This window comes from Melozone crissalis, unplaced genomic scaffold (assembly GCF_028551555.1).
Source record: "Melozone crissalis strain CALT ecotype California unplaced genomic scaffold, PUWL_Pcris_2 ptg000026l_1, whole genome shotgun sequence".
NCBI lineage: Eukaryota > Metazoa > Chordata > Aves > Passeriformes > Passerellidae > Melozone > Melozone crissalis.
Window position 1 is genome coordinate 3179737 of NW_026535804.1, and position 24386 is coordinate 3204122.

A 24386-nucleotide genomic window follows, 5' to 3' on the forward strand; every position below is an offset into this window, starting at 1 on the left:
GCTTTTCTATTAATAATTGTTAGGTAGAAATGCTGGTAATTCCACTATTGCTTTCTTTCTAGCTAATGATTTTCTGCTGAATTCCTCACTTTAAGAAAAATACTAATAAAGAAAAAAATGCGGGGATTGTGCAAATTCCTTTATGGATCAGGCTGAGCAACTGGCCCCCCTGGAGATGGAAGGTAGAGGTGTTCCTCATACAAAGAGAATTTGAGAACAGACCACTTCTCTCATAACCTCTTCCTCTGTTTGTTTTTTTTTTTTTTTTTAATATAACTATAATTTTCTTTCACATGGAAATTCACTGCAACTGTGCCTCTCACATTCTCATTGCTGAACACAACTAAGAGCACATGAACTCATCTAAACGACCCAAAACCTTTCCCAGGTGACAGCAGTCTGGCCAGAGCACCACATACTGGAGCATCAGACAACATCTGCACATAAAGTCACATCACAGCTGCAACCACCATCCACATATGAGGATATCAGATATTCAGAGACCACTGGATCCAGCCAGCAATGCTTCACTTTGATTTCACAGCTAATCCTTTAGAAATGGGGAGACATTGCTTTGGATTGAATCAGAGAGCAACATGTAATTTGTAAGTCAAAGCTGTCCACAGCAATGGGAGATTTACAGATGGAACATTTCAGTGAACTTGTCCAATTTACAGCTGAGTCCACAACAAAGAATTCATGTCTCATGGCATTGCAGGGGGAAGGTGAGGGAGCATACACATGTGGCACTGTGAGGGAAACTAACTCTTTATTTCAAAAACAATTGCCCTGTGCCAAAGCCAAGCAACCACAGGGATCACACATAGAAACTACTCACAGAGTAAACTGACCTTAATAGCTGAGGGTTGACAAAAGAGAGCAGGTCTTGTATCAACTTGAAGAAGGAGCCAATTAAGAAGTATGGCCCGAAGGTCCGCAACAAAGCCTTGAGAAAGGAAGGTTTCCTATTGTGCCTTTTGTCTCTAATCAGGACTTCTGCTTCCTCTGGGCTGCCACCAGCATGATTCTGTACATGGGTTGATTTCCCCATGTAGGACACATCCTCTTTCCTAGGGAAACAAAACAAATGACAGGAGACAACTGACAATGAGAATGGCACTGTCCCGTGTGAACAGCACTGTGGGAACTCCCCAAATTCTGCACCCTCCTCTGCTCTGCTACTGACCAACAGCAACACTTGCAACACCATCAAGGTGTGCTCAGGATCAGCTACTCTTGTGCAATTGAGTCTTGTTTTATTTTCTTTTTTTTCTGCAGTACTTAGGGGGTACTAATCCCATAGGCCACAAAATCAATCACCATGACATGAGAACAAGGCCCAAAGGAGGAGGAGAGGAAGGCTGGACTTCCTTGGAGGCCAGAATTGACTTTGGATCTCCAATTTCTTGTATAGGAATCCTCAAAGAAGTGCTATGGACCTCCCACACAAGGCACCCTCACCTACTCCTTCTGGGCCTGTGTTCTTGTTCAATCAGTAGTTGTGCTAGGCCTGTACCCTTATCAATCACGCAACTGCTTCCAGAGAAGCAGAATTAATCCCCCTGGGGCTACAGCCCTTGCAGCAGGCCCAGTACTCTCAAAATACAAAGTTTTGCATTTCTGGAAACTTGAAATTGAGTAGAAACCACAGCACCTTCAAAACTGGGCCATCCCCAAGATCCAGACCACAGCTGTTCAGATTCTTCCAGGAGAGAAACATTGGGTTTAAGTACCTAAATTTTACTCACTTGACAATTGAGGCATTTAAACCCTGTTTATCTGCAACCATTTTGTTAACCATTGGAGTCAATAATTGTCGGGGTTTTTCCCAACCTTAATGATTCCAGGATTCTAGGATTCCTTTTGTACTTTTTGCCGCTCTCCCCCTGCCAAATAAGCTAACAAAAGTGATTCTTCCACGAGTGCTCTTTTAGACCGACTGATGAAAAATGGGTCCAACATGCCCAAACTTCTCTTGAGGGCTCCAGGCAGGTTTTGTAGAAGCCCATTTGGGGTTTAGGTGCCTGACTTCTGTTGCCCATCAACAAAGGGTATGCTCTGGGAAATTATTTCCTCCGTGAATTGCTCTCAAACATCAGCCTGGCAACTCTTCTACCAGAAAATATCAAGTTGATGTTGTTTCCTGGGGGCTATGGGACTAGTGAAAAATTTCCTGAATGTCAGACAGGAAAGTTAAGTCCAGGTGGAACAGGGAGAATGAAATTAATCTGGAGCACATAAGCTCTACAAGAAAAAAACAGATGGAAAATATACCCTAAAAACAGTGAATATTTACCACAAGGCATTTGAAAAATAACTTGTAAGTACTACCAAGTGAGGTTGAATTTATGATTTTTTTATAAAGACTGTGCAGATTTTTTGGAGCTGGCTAGCCGCAGAGTCCAATAATTCCAACAGCCTGAGAGCATTCACTGTGATCACTGAGGCTAACAGTCCACATGTATAAACTTGTCCACATCCTTTCAGAAAAAGCCATTTGCAAATCCCAACATCTTTGCAATAAAGCTAGAGGTCAGGGGGAGAACCTAAACCAGTCAATTTATTTTTTTCCCCCCCAGACAAGAACAAACAGTGTTGTCTTTGTCTTCCAGATCAAACCTGGAGAGTTTATGAGAAAAGCCTTGTTTTTCTGGCAACCAGACTGTTAAACTCATTGAAAGACTTGAAGAAACAAGACTACTTGCCCCTGACTTTGTGCTATTAAAAATGTTTATTACACTGAGCTATAGCAAAGCAATGGTTCTCTTGCAGCTAAGAGTCCCAAAGGGAGAAAAAGCACTTTTAGTGTTTACTACCTGTAGTTAGGTGAGGTCAGGTTTTCAGCAGTGTGTGGGACTGCTCACACCCAGCTTTTAATCAAAGCAAAGAGCATGTGTCTTGTTGCCATTATTTATAGCAGGGCAGATAATAGGTACTGATTTATCTCATGGGAAAACGCACATATGTTTTGGTGCTGATACGGCCCTGCATCTTCAATATGTCTTCATAAAGACAGTCTCTAAAATCAGAAGCTAGCTAAAAATGAGGGAAAATGCATTCCAGCTCTCTCTTCGCCATCCAGCATAGCTCTAACTTTCTCAGAAGAAACTGCACTTATCAGTAGAGTGAGTAGAAACTTCAGCCATATAATCAAAGAGAGCAAAAGAAAGAAAAAATACTCTTTGTGTGCTTTATTATCTATAGTAACATTTTAAATCCATGCTGGTTTCTCCTGTAACTCACAAGAAACAAAAGAATTCTTAGCAATTATTTAACAGTAACTCACAAGACAGCAGTGATACAAAAAAGGTTTGGGAACAACAGAAATGTGACAATCATTACCACAAAAGTTTAAAGCGTTAGCTACGTAAGAGCTGCAACTGATTACGTTTTTAAAAATAAATTACTACTATGTGCACCACAAATACTTTTCATCACACTTTCAACGTGTACAAATTGACACAGCATTTTAATGTCATAAAAGCTTGCTCAGAGCAGATTTAATGAGAGTTGAAAGGAAAAAAACGTATTTACAATGTCTCTCAAGCAACTACCACTAATGTTATTTGACAGGAAGTAGTAGAGAATATCTACTTATAACTGAAGAATAAGTAGAGCCTTCAGAGTTCCATAGAGCACAGCAATTTGGAGCGCAGTAATTTGCTTTGTTTTTGCTCTTTTCCCATCTTAGAATCATTAATACAGTTGCCACAAAGTTTTACCTGAGCTAAATATGACTCATAATTTATAGCTAAATTCACTGCCAATTGGCCCCAGTTTATATGAATAGTTTCCAAAATGCAATGAACCCCATGAGAAAACTCCAGGCACAGTCTCTGTTTTCCTAGTAAAAGTTTTCCTGGACTGCATGCACTCCTGCACGATGGCTGCGCTCTTACCATAAAACAGCCTGAGGGAATAAGATTTATGTCTGTGCAAAAAGACCAGAACCCAGACCATGCACATTATTCGACACCATAAAAATAGAGACATTAAGACAATGAAAAAACCCCCTGAAGTAGAACTATAACACATCCACACTGAGCATTAGTGGACAGCTGCGGGTGAACTGCTGGAAAGATTTCAAATTTTAGCTGCAAAATGGAACTCTCCACATCATATTTAGCCTTGCCAAGAAAATGACAATTCTCTCCTAATATTATCAAATAATAGTGTCTTTACAATTTGGCAAGGACATGCACAAAAGAGAACAGAAGAAAGCTTCCACGTGGAGAAGAAATCTCCACAATGAAAGGAAATGGAAGCACAGGCCCCCTCCTTATTGACATTTTTCATTTGAAACACACTATTATCACACCTATTTGCTTGGAAACATTTTGGACACCAAACAGTGAGAGAAGAAAATAGAGTTGCACAATGGATAATTTTTAAAGATTGGATTAGGACAGAACATGCAATAAAAAGGAAATCACTCCAAGCAGGGGTATAACTGTGTGCAAGTTCTGACCCTCATCCCATTTCCATCAGATACTAGCACAATTTTGCTGCTAGATTTCTAGGCAACAGCAGCAGGGTCTCAGCAATAAAGTAGGATGTTTCTTCCCCTCCTGCCTTTCACATGTTCTGAGTTTCTTATCTTTACTACCGGGAAGCGAAGACTTGCTCACTGCTGAGAGCCTTAAGGCTAAAAATACTGCCACGCCAAAAAAGTCATGCTGAAGATGATGAGAAATTCTCTTTGGTTTATGTGTCCAGAAGCTGTGCTCCAACACACCTGGGAGGGATGCAATTATGCAGTTAGACAACTACCAGCTCAGTGGTGAAAAATTGTTCATTTTCTACAACCTAACCAACTCAACAGCTTCTTCTCACACATCTTCAGCCCTTCTCCACATGGGAAGTTGCATCACCTGCCCATGGAGATTTTAGGCACCTAAAAAGTGTGCTGGTGGCACACAAGCCCCACAGGGCTCCTGTTTGCCTCTGCCTAGCCATATTAAAAAAAGAAAGTTAAACTATTAACGACTGAAGAATAGGAAGGCTGAAGTGGTGGGTGCATTTTTAGTTGGCTCATTTTCATGGATGAGCAACTTATGAGTGTTGAAAGGACTCAGACCAAGCTCTCAACTTTGCAGACTTTTTCACCTACTTACTGTTTGCACTCTGCTTTTTCTCTGTCCCACTCTTTACTCAGCTGTTGCACGATAGTTTTTGAAGTGTCATCTTCATTCAGCGACCACAAATCTTTCTCTTCCAGAGGCCTTTTGTACCCATGAATTGCCATGCTGCACATATGGAGAAAAACAGTGCAATTAAGTTTGGAAAACAGAATTTTCAGTTTTAAAGCATTGCCAGTAACTCTAGGACTATTCAGGTAACAAAAGCAAGAAGACACTCCACAGAAAGGGAGATTGGAGAATAATTATCACCCTTTGTTCCTTTTATTGATGTTTGCACTCAAGGAAAGGACATGATGTATTTCTAATTACATGTATTTTATTGAAAACACTACTTCAGACAAAAAACATTACTGCAGAAAAAAACCCAACTAACAGAAGCATTTGGATGAAATTGTGCTGTTAAATGGAAACAGTGAAGCTTTAGAAGTGAAAACAATAAAGTTGATCTGGAATAACTGTCAGAGGTGAACAAAACGCAGAAGTGGAGCTCACTGGAGTAAAAGGAAAATCAGATTTTTCTGAAAACTGCAGTTCCTCAACTGTAAAGGGAATTTTGTCAAGGGATACAAACATCCTATTTGCCAAGAATCTCACTGGGAAAGCTGAACATTCTGGAAGTTTAGAAAGTTCTCATCCTCTCACTAAAAAGAACTTTACAGGGCTGTTACCAGGACAATAAAATTACATGGGTGGAAGAATGAAGATCTCAACCCCTGTGGAAAAATAGGGTCTTAACACGACCTTGGACAGCTGTTCCACTTCTTTATCATGGAGTAGCAGGCCCAATCTCAAATTTGCATCTTTGATACTGTGACCTCAGTTGGCAGCAATAATTTATATACATAACCCAGTTAACCTTCCCTTTTGCACAGAAATGTCCTTACAAAAAAAGCATTCATCCATGAACCTCAACAGAAAAAAAAAAATGCACCCTCAGCTGGGGGAAAGGCTGCCACAATTTATCTTGTGGAGCAGAGACCTACATCTTGGTTTAGGTTATATTCCTGCATGTGGTGAGAACAGCCAGGCTGCACATCCTATTTGTCATGATACTGTTGCTGCCATACCTTGCAGAGACAAAGTTTGGGCTCTGTGTTTCTAAAAAGGCAAATGCTCAAAGTGCTGACACTACTGTGGATAAAAGAGCATCCAACATCAACTGCTCACAGAAGGAAAATCTCTGTACTGCTCACTGCAATACAGATCACAAGCAGGTTTTGGGTTTGTCAGCTGTCCAACAGCTTGAAGAAAAAACTCACCTGGTAAACCACCAAAATGTCAATCGTGACAGGAAGCCTGAATTTAACTCTGGACATGGATTCTATAATGAATTTATGGGGGGAAAAATGAAAATAAATAAAGCAAGACATTTACCATTACTTTAACATGACAACAGTCTATTTTGATAATTTTTGGCATATAGTGTGGTATATTACATGTACGTACCTATGTCCTAATGAGACATAAAATTGATTTCTTTCATTTCCCATTTCCCACACTGAACTCCTTTTATACCTAAAAATTGCTTCATACACTGCCTTTAAATCACACCTATAAAGTGAAATGTCATTCTACAGTTTCAGAGATGTTCGTTTTAGGACATGAGCTCAACTTCTCTCTCAGCTTGGTTCAAACATAAATCCAATTATAGGGACTATTTTTGAATTGGAGAAGAAATTTAACCTGTGACACTACTAATATCTTTTGATATTAATGTTTTTCCATATCTGTTCTCAACACATATAGAACTCATTTATTAAGACAAACCTCATAGACTTTTGCTAATTTGAGATGAATGTTAAACAAGTAGTGCACCATATCCTCAAAAAACGCTCTTGAAATAATTATTATTACACTTCAGTGCTCACAAATATAATTTACACTGCTGTGAAGCAGCAAGCAGGAGAGCTGCTTTCACTACACAGCTTCAAGCCATTTCTGATGACACAGATAATGTAAAAATACTCCAAACCACAATACTACTCTTCACACCCAGTGTATTTTAAGAGGGTCACTAAATACTGCCATCTCTACAACAAAACAAAGCTGCTTTCAATGACAAGTACTCTCAGTGGAATTCTCAGAACACCATACAGTCAGTAAAATCCGAATAAAGAAAAGTGAAAAAATACTTACAGCATCTATATTAACAGGAGAAAAAAATGGAGGCTTCTCTTTAAAACATGAAAGTATCAACTCAATGATTATCAAAGCAAAGTAGATGTAAAATGTGGTAAACCTGAACCTTTCATTTGCATGGCCCTAGAGGAAAAAGAAACACTGTAAATGATTGTTTTGTTGCACTTCCAAGTTCCCCATACTCTCTCTCTCCCCACTTTTTCACTGCTTCTTTTGGCAATTCCTTTCTTCCTTTACAGTTGAATACTGCAAAGCAGCTCCCAGCAGGAATTATCTCACAAAAGTATGCTTGTACTCTGACAAGTGCCCAAGAACATGCTTATCTCCAAGCTTTTCATTAAATCATGTCAAGTTCAAAGTGCTTATACATCTTCACTGCATGCAGACACCCTCTGGAATCAGGTCTACATAATATCCTTTTAAATTACCTCTGGGGGTTCTCGCATGATCATGTCTTAAGCATAGGAATTGTCAACCCAGATCAGAGAACATCCTTTTACTTTAATATCTTGTTACTGACAAAGCAGTGAGTGCCAAATACTTTCAGAAGAATCTGCAGAAAAACCACTGCATTGCATAATAAGAGTTCCATCTGCTCTAGAGAGATTTCCTTTCTTAATCATGAGTCTGCAGTTTACCTAAACCTTCCTGCTGTGAGGGTATGTCCTTTATACAGCTCTTTCATGCCCTAATGCCGTTCTGAACAGTCCCGTTGCTCACTTAAAATGTTTAAACCTAAGTGTAAAAGAAGGAATATTTGGTTCTGGGCAGTCAGAGTAGGAGAAATGTTACCCAGACTTGTTCTAAGGCTCTGCACCCAAAATTTCAAGATGATTATGGATTCAACATTGATCGTCCAATATTTTCACTTAATAAAGCTGCCTCTAAGTGGTGTTTGAAAGGGTCTCACCAGATTGCAGCTATTATCTGACAAAGTTCTACCCAGGCTCTCAGTGAAGGTTTAATTCAATCTCTGATGGAATATTTACAACAGCCTGCTACAAGAAAATCCTTGCTAACAGGATAGTGTTGCTAATATTACAAAGAAGCAAGAATAAAAACAAGAAATTACCAAACAGATTCAACACTGATTTCACTGAGGAGAAGTGATCATCTTAATTTTTTCCAAGCACTCTTTTTCTCTCCCAGGCTTTGATGATTTAATCACTGGAGCAACCTGTCTTGCCCTGCTTAGTGAAATATGTTTCTGTGAAAAACTCAACAAGTTTCTTACTTTGGGAGAACCTGCTATGTTTTCAAACAGGAATCTTAACAGCCCAGATTTCTTTCCCTACAACTTTCTCTCTGTTTCCAGCCCCAGTGGAGTCAAAATGCTGTCCTCAGCACATCAGGCACTGACACAAGGAAGCCCATGGAGCTGTCTAATATGGCCAAGCTGCCTAAATAAAAAAGGAACTTAACATATTAAAATGTGTCCTCTCTGATTACTACCCATCTCCATTTAAGCAAAAGGCTGCAAAAGGGAAAGAGACAAAAAAAGACAGGAGTCTGTTCACATATACACAGTGTTGGTGTCGGATTTTCGGCTGTTTAGATGGTCTGGGAAGGCCCGAGGTGGCCTTGGGCAGCCCGCGCTCCAAAGAACGAGAAGGGACTTCAGATCTTTTCTCGGTCTCGGTGTTTATTAATTGCTTATCTAAAAGATTTTCTCTTGGCCTGACAGAGTTCTGCTCAGCAGTCAGCCATGGGCACACACTAAGAGCCCCCGGGGTGGTCACTTATCTTTATACTCGGAGTTACGTATACAATATTTACCATTTTTCTCCAATACCTTTCACCCTTATTAACCAGTACACTTTTAGTAAGGTCCAATCCCAAAGTGCCAACATCACCACAGAAGATGGAGGCTTAGAGGAAGAAGAAGAAGGAGAAGGGCACGCCCCAATTCCTCCATCTTACTTCTCTAGACCCCCCTGTACAGAAATCTCAAACCCTGTATCTCACACTCCAATTAACTTATCCCTTCACCATTCACCCTGGTGAAATCCTCCTATCCTCATACTGATGTCATCTCCCCTGTGGGATCAAAGTCCAGCCACCAGACATTTCTGGCAGCATTCCAGGACTCCCGAGCCCCCCAGGGGTGGTCTTGGTCACCCTGCCCCTCAGCCCTGAGAGGCTGAGATCCCACATGTTGGTATTGCTCTCTTATGTCTATCAGGTTACCAGCATAGCCCTGGGCTAAGCAAAATCTGCCTTGCCTGCGACATCCAGTTCCCTTCCAGTTACACAAGTCTGAGTCAAAACAACAGAACCAAACTCCTCTCCCCCTCTCTCTGGCAAAACCTGGGCTCAGATCTGCCTCCAAACTCAGGTGATTCATGCTTTTCACATAGATGTGGATGCTACATTTCCTGTTCTCCAAGTGCTAACAAGGACAGCTTGTTACCTGTGCTGTTGTAGTCATGATCTTTGACCGTAAGGGCCCCACGGCACAAAGCACAGACAGAAACCAGAAGATAATGAGCACTCCAGAGGACTGGATTCCTCTCAGCCTTTCATACTGAATAAGCAGTGTGGCTAAAAGCTGTAAAAGTAAATACAGGAACACATGAACACAACCCCACCCCAGTGCTACCCTTCTTTGCACTCTCAGTTGGCAGTTCTTAGAGCCACCATTGACTGGGAGGACAGCAGAACAGCAGAACCTCTCTGAAATGAGCTCCATCATGACTTCACAGAAGTCAATGGCAAAACCTCCATCATGTAAGGAGAGGAGCAAATAGCACTGAAATAATTTGTTTTGGTGTTTTCAGAGCCTCAACTTCAGAATTCAATTTTTAAACCTTTGCGCATAGGGCTGGGAACAATTAAATATTAGCTACAAACATTTTAAACAAATGTAAGAGCTGCAATTTTTCCAATCCAGACAGACCATCCTGACTTGTCTAGAAAATGATGTTTTTTAAAAAAAATTAACCAAGGGAATTAAACTTAATGGGCAAATCTTACTGCTTTATTTTTCATACAACAGCCACAAGCCTGTTTGTCATCCTAGCCAAAGCCAACTTGTTTTGCTTAATGGAGGAACAACCACCAGATAACAGACACAGCTTTACAAAGTCCAATACTATACTAAACAATGCACAAACCATGCTCTATGGTATCTCTTTATTTAGGCAAAGTCTTACTCAAATTCTCTCCAGTCCCGGATCATGAGCCCGGATAAACAGGTGGAAGCAGGCTGGAAGGCAGAACAATCTCTCCATTACAAATATTTTAATTTACAAAGCTGAATCTACTTGAGAGAGAGAGATTTGTGACTCCAGCCTTTTCAGAAGCAAAATTTGATTAAGTGATACAAATACTAATAATGCAGTTAAAAGAGGTCCAGATAAGGCAATGAAGGCAAAGGGGCTCTTCATCCTTCATCTGTCTAAGAAAAAGTTATTCATACTGGTCATAGTGAACAGAAACAGCTACAAACCACAGTGATGCCAACAACTAGTGGAGTTACAAAATAGACTGGTGGAGGAGTTCTGTTTTGCAGGAGCTCATGGAAGGAGTAGAAGAGATCTGCCCAGCTCACACACCACAGCAGGACACCAAACAGCTGAGAGGAGGCAAACAGAAATGACATTTGGTAAACTCCTCTGCAGGAGTGGTCAGAGAGCTAAACCCCCCCATTCTGATTCACAGATTCCCAGCAAAACAAACCTGTGTAAACACAATCAGAGCACTGAGCAGCTACAATTTGATGAACTGTCCCACTGCACTCAATCCAAGGATCTCATCTCAACTGTTTTCTGAGGGATTTCCAATCACAACCAGCAGAAAGATTATTGTATTTGCCTGGATTTCTCCCCCTATTTAGTTTTGACTGGAAACACAGGCAGCATCCAGAGTAAAGGCAGACATGCCCTGAAGCAGAAGCCTGGTGTTTTTCTCCAACAATAACCCGAGTTATTTAATGGCCTATGGAAAGCAACTTTCTTGCTTTTATTAGATCCAACCACTCACAGACTGAGGAGCTGCCAACACCAGAAAAACTTTAAGCACAAGGTGCAGACAAAATCACATTGCTATTTTGTGGGGAGAGTGGCTTGAAAAAACCCTTCTCGTGAAAGTAATTGCACGAAGAGAAACAATGCCCACTAGACCTACCTTAACATCTTTGCTCTGCAGCTTTCGGTGGTTTAAACATTACTTAAGGGTGAAGTAGCACAGTTTTGGCTCACAAAGGGGGACTGCTCAAGGTAGAGCAATCAGTTCTTCCCTCTACTGAGAAAGGTGGACTCCTAGGATGGATTTCCTTCCTCAGAGATCTTATGCAAACTGTTTGTTCCTATGAGCAAACTCTTCAATATGATAAATCAGAGGGAAATTAGTTTAAACCCTACTGCAGCACTTCCTTGGATGCTGAACTAATAAAAATGAAGTGTACATGGTGTGTGGGGCACAGCAAAGAGCTCTCACCGTCTTGAACCTGCTCAGCACGGACAGCACGATGTACCCCCGCTTGTTGTGCTTCAGGTAGAGAAGGTAAAAAGGTAAAGCACTCCACAGGTAAATGCTGGGGATCCAAGCCAGGATGGTGTTCTGGAAACATGGTGTTAGGTCAGGGTTATCCGTGTGTATTGTAAGGTTGGAATCCTGGAAGAAGGATGAGACACATTTCTTAGCAGAGAGGCAGAAGTGCTGCCAATTGGAATATCTGCTTGAATGAAGTTGTATTCAGATCCTGATGGAGCTAGCACATGGCCCAAGAGCTTTCCCGAGATACTTACCCCAAGCATTTTTGGTTAATCTCCTCCAGTGCAAGGACTAAGTATTTACAGCTATAAAGCAGGCAAAAGAGAAAGATTTCTGCCCTACTGTATTTCAGAGCTGGACATACATTTTGTAGTAGACAATCTCCTTTTGCTTCTGTCTTTGCTGAGGCTTGGTCACAGGTGCTGACAACACCACGTTCCTCAGGCATTCCTAGCCTGGAGTGCCTCTGCTAAATAAAGCTCTTGAGGAAAAATTCTCCATCTGAGAACAGCAAGAATGACTTGTCAAGGACTGGACAAAATGATCAGATTTAGACCAATCCTATGCTGTCCTGGGAAAATCCCCTCAATTTCTGATTAACACTTTGTCCTTCTTACTCATATGCTTCCAACTTTAATTACCTCCCTATTCTAAACAAAGGCAAAAGGAATGTACTGAACATGCAGGTAGGAATCAGGTTTTCTTGGAAACATTTCAAGTAATGCTTTGCAGCTGTGATCCTGGACACCACAAGCCACATATGCACTTGAACCTAAAGATTTGAATGCACTGCATGCAAACACTGTTACACAAGTTCAGACTAAAACAGAGCTTTCAGTATGGTGAAGGGGAATTTGGTTTTAATCAAACCTCCTGGAAATTCACCACTTGGATTTTGGCACCTGATGTGACATCTTACACGTGGTAGATAAATACCTACTTGCAGGGAAAGTAAAATTACTTTGTTGTACTGTCATTAACAAGATGATAAAACTAAGATATCCCTGGTTCAGATATACCTTATCTCTGCACTACAACAATTTACTTAATCATTTTTGGGTGTGACCTCTCCCAAGTGTTTCAGTTACACGGAGCCAATTCTCATGCCTTGTGACAGACTGCTCTGAAAATAAATTCCTCAAAGTATTTCCAGTCCTGCTTTTCTTTATCAACACAAAAGAGATTGAATGCTGAATGCAGTGGTTGATTTTGGGAAAACTGAAGAGCCACAATCTGCAGAGAATCATTCCATTTCGTTGATGATCTGAACGTGCCTACAACATGAACAAGCTTGTTAAGTGTAATGAGACTACAAAGCCTTGGCTGGGCGCAGGACAGTTTGGCTGAACTGTGACACATTTGTCATTCAGTGCTTCAGCTCTGGCAGTGAAGGCTGGCACAAATCCACCAGCTCCACATCTGAACTGCACCTTTTGCACAGCTGGTGCTTCTTCAGCCAAGAAATGGCTTTTTTTGGAGGCAGTCAGACATCCAGCATGGGTCAGCAGAATAAAAACAGCCCAAATTTCCTCAACAGGTTTGTCCAGACCTCAGGCAACCTTCAGCCACAAATCAACAACACAGGGCCAATTACACAGCAATTCAAACACAAGATCAAAACAAAACAGAAGTCCAGCCCCACATTCAAACTATTTTTGTGTTTACCTCCAGCAAACAGGTCTCTGGCACCAGAACAGATGAAAACATTTAAAGAGCACCCATCTTTTGGCTCATCATCAAAACATTTCAGCATCTCTAATGCAAAAAGCTCCTCTAGCAGCTACCCTGCCTGAGGCCCTGTAGAAGCTTGGAGCTCTTTAGTTCTCAAGTAGGAGCTTATGTACTCTCATTTATTCAACAAAATACTAATTTCCTCTTTAAATTTCATGTTTAACAATGTCTTGAGCATGTTTGCAACTATGTTCCTTTTGCTTACAGGAAAAAGTCCTAGAAAAGGAAAGCAGATGAAGAATAGCAATAACTGAAGCTCAGAATAAAACAAAGACTCTGTTTAACCAAAAAGATATTCACAGAACCCTCCCCCCGCTTTTTAATTTAAACCTTTCCTATAGGACCAAAATGTCACAAATAGCTCTCTGTCTGACAGCAACTTAGAAACTGCCCCAGATGTCCATTAACTTCTGAACTGAACACAAGCTGCCTATTGTAACCAAGACACAGACTGCAAGGCTGCCAAGCCATTGGAAGGTTTTCATTTACTCTTATTTAAACAAGGCAAAGGGTTTGCACTTCTGAATCTAAAAATGTGGCTGGCCAGAAAACAAAAATTCTGTCAAAAAACCAACCAAAAAAAAAAAAAACCCGCAAAAAAACCAAACCAAACCAAAAAACAAATCTCAAAATCTAACTATCCCTGAGAATAAAAGTGGAACCTTTCCAAAATTATGTGAAACTACAGGAAGCAGTATCCACGTGATGGCCAACAAGAACCTAAGAACTACTACTGCACAGCACATGGGAACAGGGATGTGGGCTGAAGGAGGGACCTGTGGCCAAGATAACAGCACTGACTACTGGCTTCTTGGTGATGTTTTTCAGCTCCAATTCTATCCTGGATCAGAAAAATAATCTTTTCTGGAAAAGATCTGTTTCTGTAAGGATCTTCTTCTGCTCTGAGAGCAGACTGCTCCCATCCTGAATAGGAGAGGGGTCACTATTAGAAGACATAGTGCCTAAAGCACTTAAGTAGTTGAATTCTAGACAAGTAACTTGCTCTCCCTGAGACCAGACTGGAGTGGACTAATGTTTCTATGTGTCCTGGGATAGAGTTCTTAAGGGTTTAGTTTTTTCAATATACTTTTATTTATTGTCTCCCTGGTAGCTGACACATCGTTCGGTTTCTCTCTTTTTTTGGTTGTCTCTCTTTGCATTACAGTTTTGTTATTATTATTATATTTTATTTTAATTATTAAACTGTTCTTTTCTCAACCCATGGGATTTACTTTTTTCCTAAGTCTTCTCCCATCCCAGTAGGAAAGTGGAAGGGGTTAGTGAGCAGCTGCTGGCTGGGGTTAAACCATATATGTTTCATGTAACAGGGACTCCGCAATGAATTATTATTATTATTACTTTTAAATCAAGGAGACTTCAAGTTGTGTTTTTTATCAAACAGAATCTGTCTTCATAGAATTGCAAGTTCCATTTAATGGCTTTATAAATCACCACACTGACAGTGTGTATTCCAACACCCACTCCAACCCTGAACAACTCATTTTGAGTCAGAATATGACACAAAGGCTCAATACAATCCCTCCTGAGCAAGCCAACTTTGTTACATATTCAATGCAGCAGTAAAGTTACTGAACTCCACCCTGGAGAACAAACACAAGAAGCAACGGCTGAAGGGAGACACCAGTTCTTGGCCTCCTGTCCTTAAGGCTCCTGCTTTAATCTGCCTTTGTCTTTCTGAACTCTGTCCTGGGAAACAGATCAAGTTGTAATGTTCCTTATGTCCTGTTCTGGTTGAGGGTGGAAATACTCACCTTGGACTGTCTGGGTGTGAGAGTTTTCCTTGGATTTGCCGCTGAAAGAGGTCTAACACACTGACATTGGAGAGCTGCGCTATTCCTTGGCTCGTGGCTCTGAGCTCTCCCGAGAGCTGCTCACCTTTCCCTGCACATCACAGCTGTGCCCTTCAGTGACACCCTCTGTGAACCAGGGCTGTGCTGACCCAGCACAGGCACTTCCCCCTCACCAGGGGAAGTACTCAACAGCAAATGTTGGGAAACACAGTTTTCTCCACAAAACTCATTCCAGGGAAACCACAAGAGCCAGCATACCCATCCCAGTCAGGACTGCTGTCATCCCCCTGACCCACAAGCAAGCGCCGAGGACAACAACCTATTGCTAATCCAGACTCCCCGTGCTCTGGGGCTTCTCCTGACTGCCAAACGCAGCAGCATTCCCTTGGATGCAGGATGCTTGGGTGCTGGAGGCTCTGCCCGTGAGATGCAGTACTGCAGAAATCACCAGACCACTGTACTGAACTCCCTGGGCACATGATTTATTTAATCCTCTAGTACTAAAATACAATGGGAAGACCCATGGGAAAAGATGAGAGATGCTTGTTCTTCAGCTTCACAGGAGAAAAGGGGTCTCTTAGAGTTTAAAACTTACAAAGTAGTGGGGCTTTCTCCTGATCATTGACAGGGATAAGGATATCATTGACAGGGGCCCTTGCCACAGCTTTCAATCACATCCTTCACTCCAGTCTGTCTTTAGATAAACACAATTCTTGTATTAAGGGCAATCTGGGCAGTAGGACTTGCATTTAAATGACTAGTTTCAAATACATGATCTTTAATCACAGGAAGGTATTCAACAGGGGAGGCTCTGAGCACCCCTAAATCTGCTCTAATACTTCATACTTTCTATTACGTTCTGCCCTCTGGAAAAGAACATTGCTATTAAAAAAGCCATTGTTGAAACTGATAATGCCTTGAAAAGAAACAAAACTTCAGTGCCACATATCTTGGGCTTCCTGCACATCATCCATTACAGCATTTAAAGAACAAACAGAAAGCCTAGAACTCAGCTACAAAACAGAGACAGGGAAATTCCTATCTGTCCCTTTCCCAAAATCCCCAGATGATGTTAAAGAAGCCTGCTGAAAAAGACCAGCTGGAGTTCTGGTCTTAAGCTTAAGTCTAAATCAACTCCTACTCCAATACAGAAGCTTAAAATAAAGCTGCCTCACACTGGCTTTACCCAGCAGTAAAAGTAATTATTGATGATGCCATGGAGTGGCTACCTAGAACAGAGGCTAGATAAAGTTAAGAGAATAAAGTAGGTATTCATTAAAGGCCTTCAATAGCTACACCTTGGACAGTGCAGGAGCCTTGCAGAGGCCACGCTCAAGATGGACAAGGGTCACGAGTCCTTCAGACAATTAAAAGTTTGGTTTATCTGTGTATCAGGGGTTAATCTTCCAGTAACAGCTTCAGGTAATGAAGGCATATTACCCCAGTTTGCTCTGTCCCCCTGCCCCTTTTCCCCCCCCATTCACTTTTGTTTATACTTTTCAGGGGCTGAGCCAGAGGTTGTCCTTGGATCTCAGGCCTGGAAGGATTGTCTGATCAAAATGTGATTGTCTGATGTCTGATCAAAATGTGAAGAGAGCTTATTCACACCCTATACGGAGTTCAGAGTTACATAGTAATGCAGTACAGGATCTGAAAAATATAAAAGCTAAAATCTTGAAGCATCATTGATGCTGCAGTAATGTTCCTCAAACAGTAATAGAGAGCATCCAAACAAGGATGACTTACAGCATCCTTGCAGTGCCAAGCAGTTCTCTCCCTTAAATGGATACATTAATACAGGCTTCTCTCTAAATTCTACAGCTGCACAAGAACGCTGAAAAGCACAGGAGACACAAACCCGAGCTATATCTGCTGGAAGGTGAAGGCCATCGGGCTGAAGTCATTGACACCTTACCCAAGGCTAACAAAAACCCTACCAGTGATTCCGTGTCAGTCATCACTAGTTTGCATTTTATGGAAGATTAACCATGAAACTGGAAAGCTGGCCAGGAAGGTACACATCCAGTGTGGAAGATAGGGAAGGGAATAACCGAAAGTAACAATGCCTCCCGGTAGTACATTAACACGGGAATGGTTTCTAATGTAGAACAAATCGTTAGTGGGAATTAAAATGCAAAGCAGACTCTTCCTGCCCTTCTTCTGCCCTTAGGTCTGGTCAATGCCCTGCCACGGACTTTCACTTGCACAGCCTGGGGAAAAAATAAATAAAAGGAAAAAAAAATCAAAAGGAAAGGAAAGGAATACAAAGGATGTCTTTCTCTTGGCTCTACCACACTGCCTCCTCCCAGGAATGAGAGTGGATCTGAACTACAACACTAAGAACTACCAGGGCTCAGTCTTAGGTACAGTAGAAGCTTCATCTCAGCCTCTCCCTGTCTCACCTCCCACTTCTACCTATTGTCCATCTCCTCTGCTAGGTCCTTGTTAATAAACTCTTTGGGACCAACTCTAATAGTCATCGTAGAGCATAAATGCTAGCAGGCCTCCAGAAGAGTGCCAGTTTCAAATGAGCTTTTCAGAGCACCATCACCCATTTACATTTCCAAAGGAACAGCGTCACCCTGACACAAGGAGTTGGATGTTTCATTAATCCCGAGTGGCTGCTGCACCACTCAACTTTTTGTCATGATTACAGAACAACCTTTCCCCCACCTGGTAAGGGCAGGAGGTAACAGCATTCTTCACTGCAGCAGCACTGCTCAGAAAGAAGGTGGGGTTGAGGGACATAAGCACTGACAACTCTGCAAAAACCACACAGGTAACAAGCAGAAATGGTATCCTTCTGTTTTACAAAGCACACTGCACCAGTTCTCTACATAAGTGAAGGACACTGGGCAGGAAGCTGAACTTTCTTTTCTAGCAATAAAAGGCTCTTTAGTGGCTTATTTTAAGAGATCAAATAGGCCTGGCAGAAGGCCAGGGCCTATAGGGGTTAGTTTATGATTGTGGAGCAACTTGTCACAGGTTTTTGCTCAAGCTGAAGTTTCATAATTCAAATGCTACTAACCACACCATGTACTTGAGGATTAGACAGCAATACTAGACAGTACTTTCCTTTTTTACTCTCATTTCAGTTTTTGAGTTTTAGGATTAGAAGTTCAGAGCTTCTTTGCTGTCAGGTACAAAAATAAGACAGCATGAAAAAAGGCAGGTTCATATTCCCCACAGCCATGGGAGCCAAGTAATGTTGGTTTTTTTTTCAGAAAAGCACCTGTAGCCTCAGGGAGATAGTGAAGGAGAACACACTATATATATGGATCTAAGAGAACATACACCTAAAGTAAAAGTAAAGTCCATCTATTTCAGGTGTTTCAGTAACACTCAGTCCTCTTGCTTGGACAGAGGGACATTTTTTACTTGTGGAGGGGAGGGCACGGTGGTGCAATCATACAGGTAAAAATGCTCTAGAATCAAAAGCAGGATTGAGAAGATGAAACAGGATTGTTCCTACATAAGAAAGTTTCCAACTGTCTTTTAAAACTGACCACAGCTATATACTGTTGGAGAGAAAACTTCCTGCTACTGGCATCACTGATGCTTTTTCCTATGGCCTTGTGCAAGCACCAGTAAAGAACTGGGGTGTCCTGTTGCAGACCAGTGTGATAACGACTGGGAGGGAATATCTGTGATTTCAGCCATCTCCTTTCAGTTAGAGGAATTCAGTAATTTAAGGATCATCATAAATGTAGCTCAACTGAAGAGATAGGAAAAGCACAAACAGCTATGAATGACACACAGCCCCACTGTAATGCCATTTTAAGCTAGCCCATCCTGTTGGGCTGATGTATACTACTAATAAAAAGGATTGTCACAGAAAAAGTGCCATCAGTGCTGCTCTGAGAGCAGTTGAAAGATATTCTAGAATAGAAATCATTTAACTGGAGGGAAGAGGAGAGAATTTTTCTTTTAATTGTAAAAATGTCAAATGCATTCTCAGTTTCAGAGAGAAAAAAAAAAATTCTTTCTGAAATTGACTTTTGACTTTTGAAACAACTCCTATGAAACAGTTTCTCTTCTCCATCTCCTTCATTCTGTTCTAATTCAGGGCTTTATGACACTGGCACGTGACATTACTGTAAATTACCTCAATTTCATTGCACTGACTTCACCTCTCGTGCTACCAAGAGATTAGCACAGGGACAAGATGCCAGCTCACACAGGCCCAGCATGGAATCAGGGCTGGGCACAAAAGCCTGGGCACACTCCCAGGAAGATCTCTGTCTCATGGCCACCCTGCTCTCCACAAGCCCAGCCAAGGAATTTGCAAGTGGATAATGGCCCGTCACAATCAACAGGGGATCAAGAGACAAATCAAGCAAGACCTTACTGGGAAAAATCAAAGACCTCATTTAATATGTTTTTCAAAAGATTTTTTTTTAATTAAAAAAATTAAATTTAAACACTAATAGTCTCCTTATTTTAATACATTACAAATTTGCACACATTGAAAGTAAAGGATTATCTCTGCCATGACACAGCAATTTGCCTACCAGGGAGGTGAGGTCCATCTCAAAATGCTTTATATTCCCAAGCACAGCAATTAAATTTTAACTACATTTCAAGGGGCTCCTCAGGCAACTCGTATTTAGTTCCAGTATAATTTCTTTTCAGGAGGCAAAGTGTATAGATTTCCAAAGTCCCAAACATCACAGCGCCAGCTCTTTCACATAAGCTAAAATGGCCCAGGGAGGAACAGTTGTGTTGAAAGCTGAGGAGTCTCACTTGATACTTTCAGTGGAGTCAAGTTTTGCTCACAGCTCTCAGATCCTTACTTTGTCTTTCCCAGAGTGTCAAACCCAGGCTGTTTGACTATACAGTCTTGCCATTTACACACAGATGAACGGTATCAGGTACTGGTTAATATTCCAAATCCAATACTAAATATTTATATTTATCCTGCTCCTGACATTGAGATTCTCTGGCCCAAATCAATTAGCAGCGGCTTCTATTCAACTCGTGTCAAAAATCTGAAAATTTTGGAGACTTGGAGCTTGAGTACTTAACTGATTTTAAGTTCAGGATGTTGCCAACCTAGCTAGCCTTTTGAGAGAGCATAAACTTTACAGATTTGATATCTGAAGGAACTATTAAAGTCAACTAGCTTGATCTCCCACTTCACATGAGAAAGAACACGGGTACCTCATGCAGTTATTTGTGAAGAGATTTATAGGAGTGGGATTCAGCTGAAGTTGGACGCAGTAAATGAAGATTACACAGAGATCTATATCACGTTTAAATATCTATAAACAAGGAACATTCTGTGTTCAGCACAGGGTGGCAGAAATGGGAAGCTAAAATAGAAACAATAGCCAGTCTGGATCATACTGCTCAGCTGCAGGATCCTTTCTTGGCAGTGATCTCCTATCACCTTCTGCTTCGCTCATCCTCTGCTGGAACTGATTGAGCTCAAAATATAATGGAATTGTTAAAATTAAATGTTGTATAATTAATTTAGGGCCAAACCACATAAGTTGTGGAGGGGGTTAAATAGTACACATGCTACAAGTATGCACATGTTCCTTGAAAGAAATATTTCTGCCTTACTACAGCTATCCTGAGTCATCTTCAACGGCAAATAAATTAAACATGATGCAGCAAAAGAGGAAGCTATGCAAAAGGGAAACTTGTGGCACACTTTGGAAATGCATTTTCCTGCTCTGCTGGTTCAGAGAGCAGCAAGACTTTTAGCCCAAATCTACCAAAATTTGACAGAATGACTCAAGGTGAAGGAATACCCACAAACCTAAAGGTTAAAGGGGTGCTTTGTATGGGACTATCACAAAGCCAAGACTGAGGTATTGTTTACTCTTGAGAGTTGCTGCAATTTCCTGCTGGATTACTCAAGAGCCTCTGATGAAGAAGGAGCCAGCACTCCACATGGGCTGGGCAAGAACAAGACATCTGTCAGGATTCCAAGACACAGGGAGAGCAAGGGAACTGAGCTGTCAGCTGAGCAGCACCAAAAGGAACTGAGAAATTGTGGTCTTCCCTTTGAAATGTTCTATCACGTGTTCTCTCATTTATGCTGTTAAATAGAACACCCCACCCAAAATACAAGCTGCTGGTTAAAGGCTGCTTGCCTGTCTGCAGACCAAGGCATTTATCTGCCCCTCATCCCAACATTCATCAACACCAGTGCCAAGCACCCAATGTTTTAATCTCACAGCAGCCCAGAAAGGCTGAGCTGAAGAAAGACAAGATTTCTCTCCACTGGAACAGAATTCCCTTTTTTCCAAGTTTTTCCAAGTGCTCTTTAATCCCTAGGCTGAAACACCGGTAGCAAACACTCCCCAGGAGATCACTTTGCTCTCCACTCAAAGAAGCCACTCTCGTTACAGTGGAGGACATGAGCAACAAAAAAGTGCCAATTCACCACTATCTGCTTCTCAAAATGGGCATTGTGGGTCACATCAATTGGCACACCTATTTGGCACTCTTACTATCACACAGCAAGTATGTGACACAATAAATAGGACGTAATTATGGTCACTGGTGAAGAACACACCTAAGGCCTGCCTTGTGTGGGTATGTGCTGTCACATTCATCTCCTCCCCAAAGGCATTTAGCATGGGAACACTCCTAGGAGATATTAACAGCTGAAGGAGACATTATGATTCCAAGTGTTCAGATGAAGAGTGTGTTCATAATGCATTATAAAAACATAATATTCCAGTCGTTCCTCTTTTATATATAAATAACCTATATTTGTATTAGCAATTTGCTGGTTCCATGTTCAACAGGTAAAGCAGTAGCTGGAAGCCAAAAAGCTTTTAGAGAGTTCTAATGTGATCTACAGCGTTCCCCTTCATTTCTTATTTCTGAAATGGGTAGAACAGGAAATTATATTAAAAAAAAAACCCCGAAAACCACCCACAAAAATGCAATCAGCAAGATTTCCAGCAAAATTCCCCGCCCTGAATCAGGGTGAGGAGTTGAAACCTTAAAACTTCCAGCAAGCCAAAAAAATCCAACATAAATCAACAATCTGTTTAAGTTGATATATTTAAACATTTTCATGAGCTAATTCTGAACTATTTTGGTTTTATTCTCATCCCCTTTTAACAGAAAAGTATTGTAGTTGATTTAAACTCCAAAAGAAATAACTGCTTAAACTGGAGCAGCATGTTTTCTTTCACTCTAAACAGTTTTAAAACTGACATGAATATGGCATTCAGCTTCCAAAAATGTCTTGATTTTCTTTGATAAAAAATAGAGAGTCTAAGTTCATCAGCTAATGCAAAAGTGAACATTAATACTGGTTCACATTTGATCAAGTTCTTGTTTTGAACTGCAAAGCTAGACACCATTCATTAGTTCAGTGCACAGAAACACCAGCTTTTGTGGGCAGATTTTAGATAGAAGCCTTTCCCTCATTTTCTTATAGAACAACGTATTTGCACAGCAAATAATTTCAAGGTGACTGTCATCTACCTGGTCATCACTTGAAGTATCCTATAAAATCAGTGCACTTTGTACACTCCTGCTAACAGAAAGCACTGCCTGAACCCGCTGGTCATGGAATCACAGCGTTAAATTTCTCAGAGTTGTTGAGTTGTTTAAAGCAATTAAACAGATGGAAAGTTGTTCTTACCCCAAGCACCTGTGGAAGAAAAAGGAAAACAGGTCCACAGAGAGCACAGACCCCAGAGAGCAGCACAGAGGGCACCATGGCGGTGCTGGAGTGCAACACCACAGCATCAAGTACAGAATGATACACTTACTTCATACTTCAAACCAGGAAATCTCCCTGGCTATTTACATTAACATATCAATAAACTGCTACAAGAGCTGTTGCTCTACCAGCCTTCCTTGAGAAGCTAAGACCTGCTTCTGGAGGCAGCCAATAGATCAGTGAGCAGGGTCAAGCTGTTTGTGCTTGTTCCTGTTCTAGAAGTGTTGATAGTAGAAATAATACACAAAAATACTTGTTTGAGCAAGCTTATCTGCCAGCCGTTATGGCAGAGAGAGTGCAGAGCACCTGGAAATGAAATACAAAGAAAGAAATGTAACCAAGGGGCTTAGGAGCCAAACTCCTCTTTTAAACAGTAATATTAGGACAGATATTGAAAGGTAATTAGTTATCTGAGGATAGAACTCAGCATAAAGTTCTCAGAGCCAACTGCTTTTGCTGTCCTGTAGTAGCTTTCCAGCAGTGATGCAACTTCAGAAATTCCTTTTCATTCCAGTTCCTCATTAGAAAAAAAAAATCTCCCTTGAGCTAAAGTAGTGCAAGAAAAAGGGACACACAAAAACTCATTCACTGGGGGGCAGTTCCAGATTCAGCATAAGTGCTCAAATCCCCATGGCCTCTCATGGTCTGAATGTCTGCCTCTCCTACAGGGGAGAGGCAAACACCATGCTGTACCTCGGGGAAACCTGGTAACAGGACTTACACACTCATCATCATCAGAGCGGATCGCGGCAGCAATTTCCAAACTTTTGTGCTTACAAACCCAGTACCCGCTGCAATCAGCCTTTCCAAAGGGCTAAAGGCTCCAAGTACTGAGGGAAGTCACCATAATCCTCCGGGGCTGGTGACCACCGTGGGCGCCACGAACCCATCCCTCTTCTAACAGTAACAAAGCACTGAACGGGGAGCAGTTTGCCAGTCATGGAAGTGACTCCGAAGAGCAGAATACGCGCTAAAACAGAAAGGAAGAGCCCCGGGTTCATCAGTGCGAGGTCCAGAGGCGGACTATGCGGGGAGAGCTGCATCCCCGGTGGGATGCTTTGTGATGAGGTCTTGACTCTGGTGTGCAGATGCTGAAGGACGAACAGAACGGAGCGGCCCTTGTGCTGCTCCTGCCCGAGCGGAGGCACCGCACCGCCGGCTCTGGGACGGCCCCACGACCGCGGGACGGCGCCGCGCAGCCCCTCGGCAGCGGCAGGACCGGGCTGCGCTGCCCGGCCCGGCCCGGCTCGGCCCGGGGCACGCACGGGAAGCCCCGGGCGGAGCGGGCGCGGCGCTGTCCCGGCCCCTCGGCGAGGTGGGAAGGGGAGGAGAAGCTTACCCAGAAGCGGGACCCGCAGAAAGCCTCCATGGCCGCGG

The 24386-nt window shown here is 41.9% G+C and overlaps 1 protein-coding gene across 1 annotated transcript in view; it reads right to left on the minus strand.

Moving 5' to 3' along the window:
• ABCC3 (ATP binding cassette subfamily C member 3) overlaps nt 1-24386 on the minus strand; it is a 47531-nt gene extending 23145 nt beyond the window's left edge. Inside the window, exons 1-8 of the mRNA XM_054278607.1 lie at nt 24349-24386; nt 11718-11894; nt 10729-10854; nt 9691-9828; nt 7278-7403; nt 6401-6462; nt 5115-5246; nt 852-1070 (exon numbers count right to left, since the gene is read on the minus strand). Of these exons, the coding sequence (XP_054134582.1) occupies nt 852-1070; nt 5115-5246; nt 6401-6462; nt 7278-7403; nt 9691-9828; nt 10729-10854; nt 11718-11894; nt 24349-24378 (1010 nt within the window). The 5' untranslated portion in view covers nt 24379-24386. The remainder of the gene's footprint in view (nt 1-851; nt 1071-5114; nt 5247-6400; nt 6463-7277; nt 7404-9690; nt 9829-10728; nt 10855-11717; nt 11895-24348) is intronic.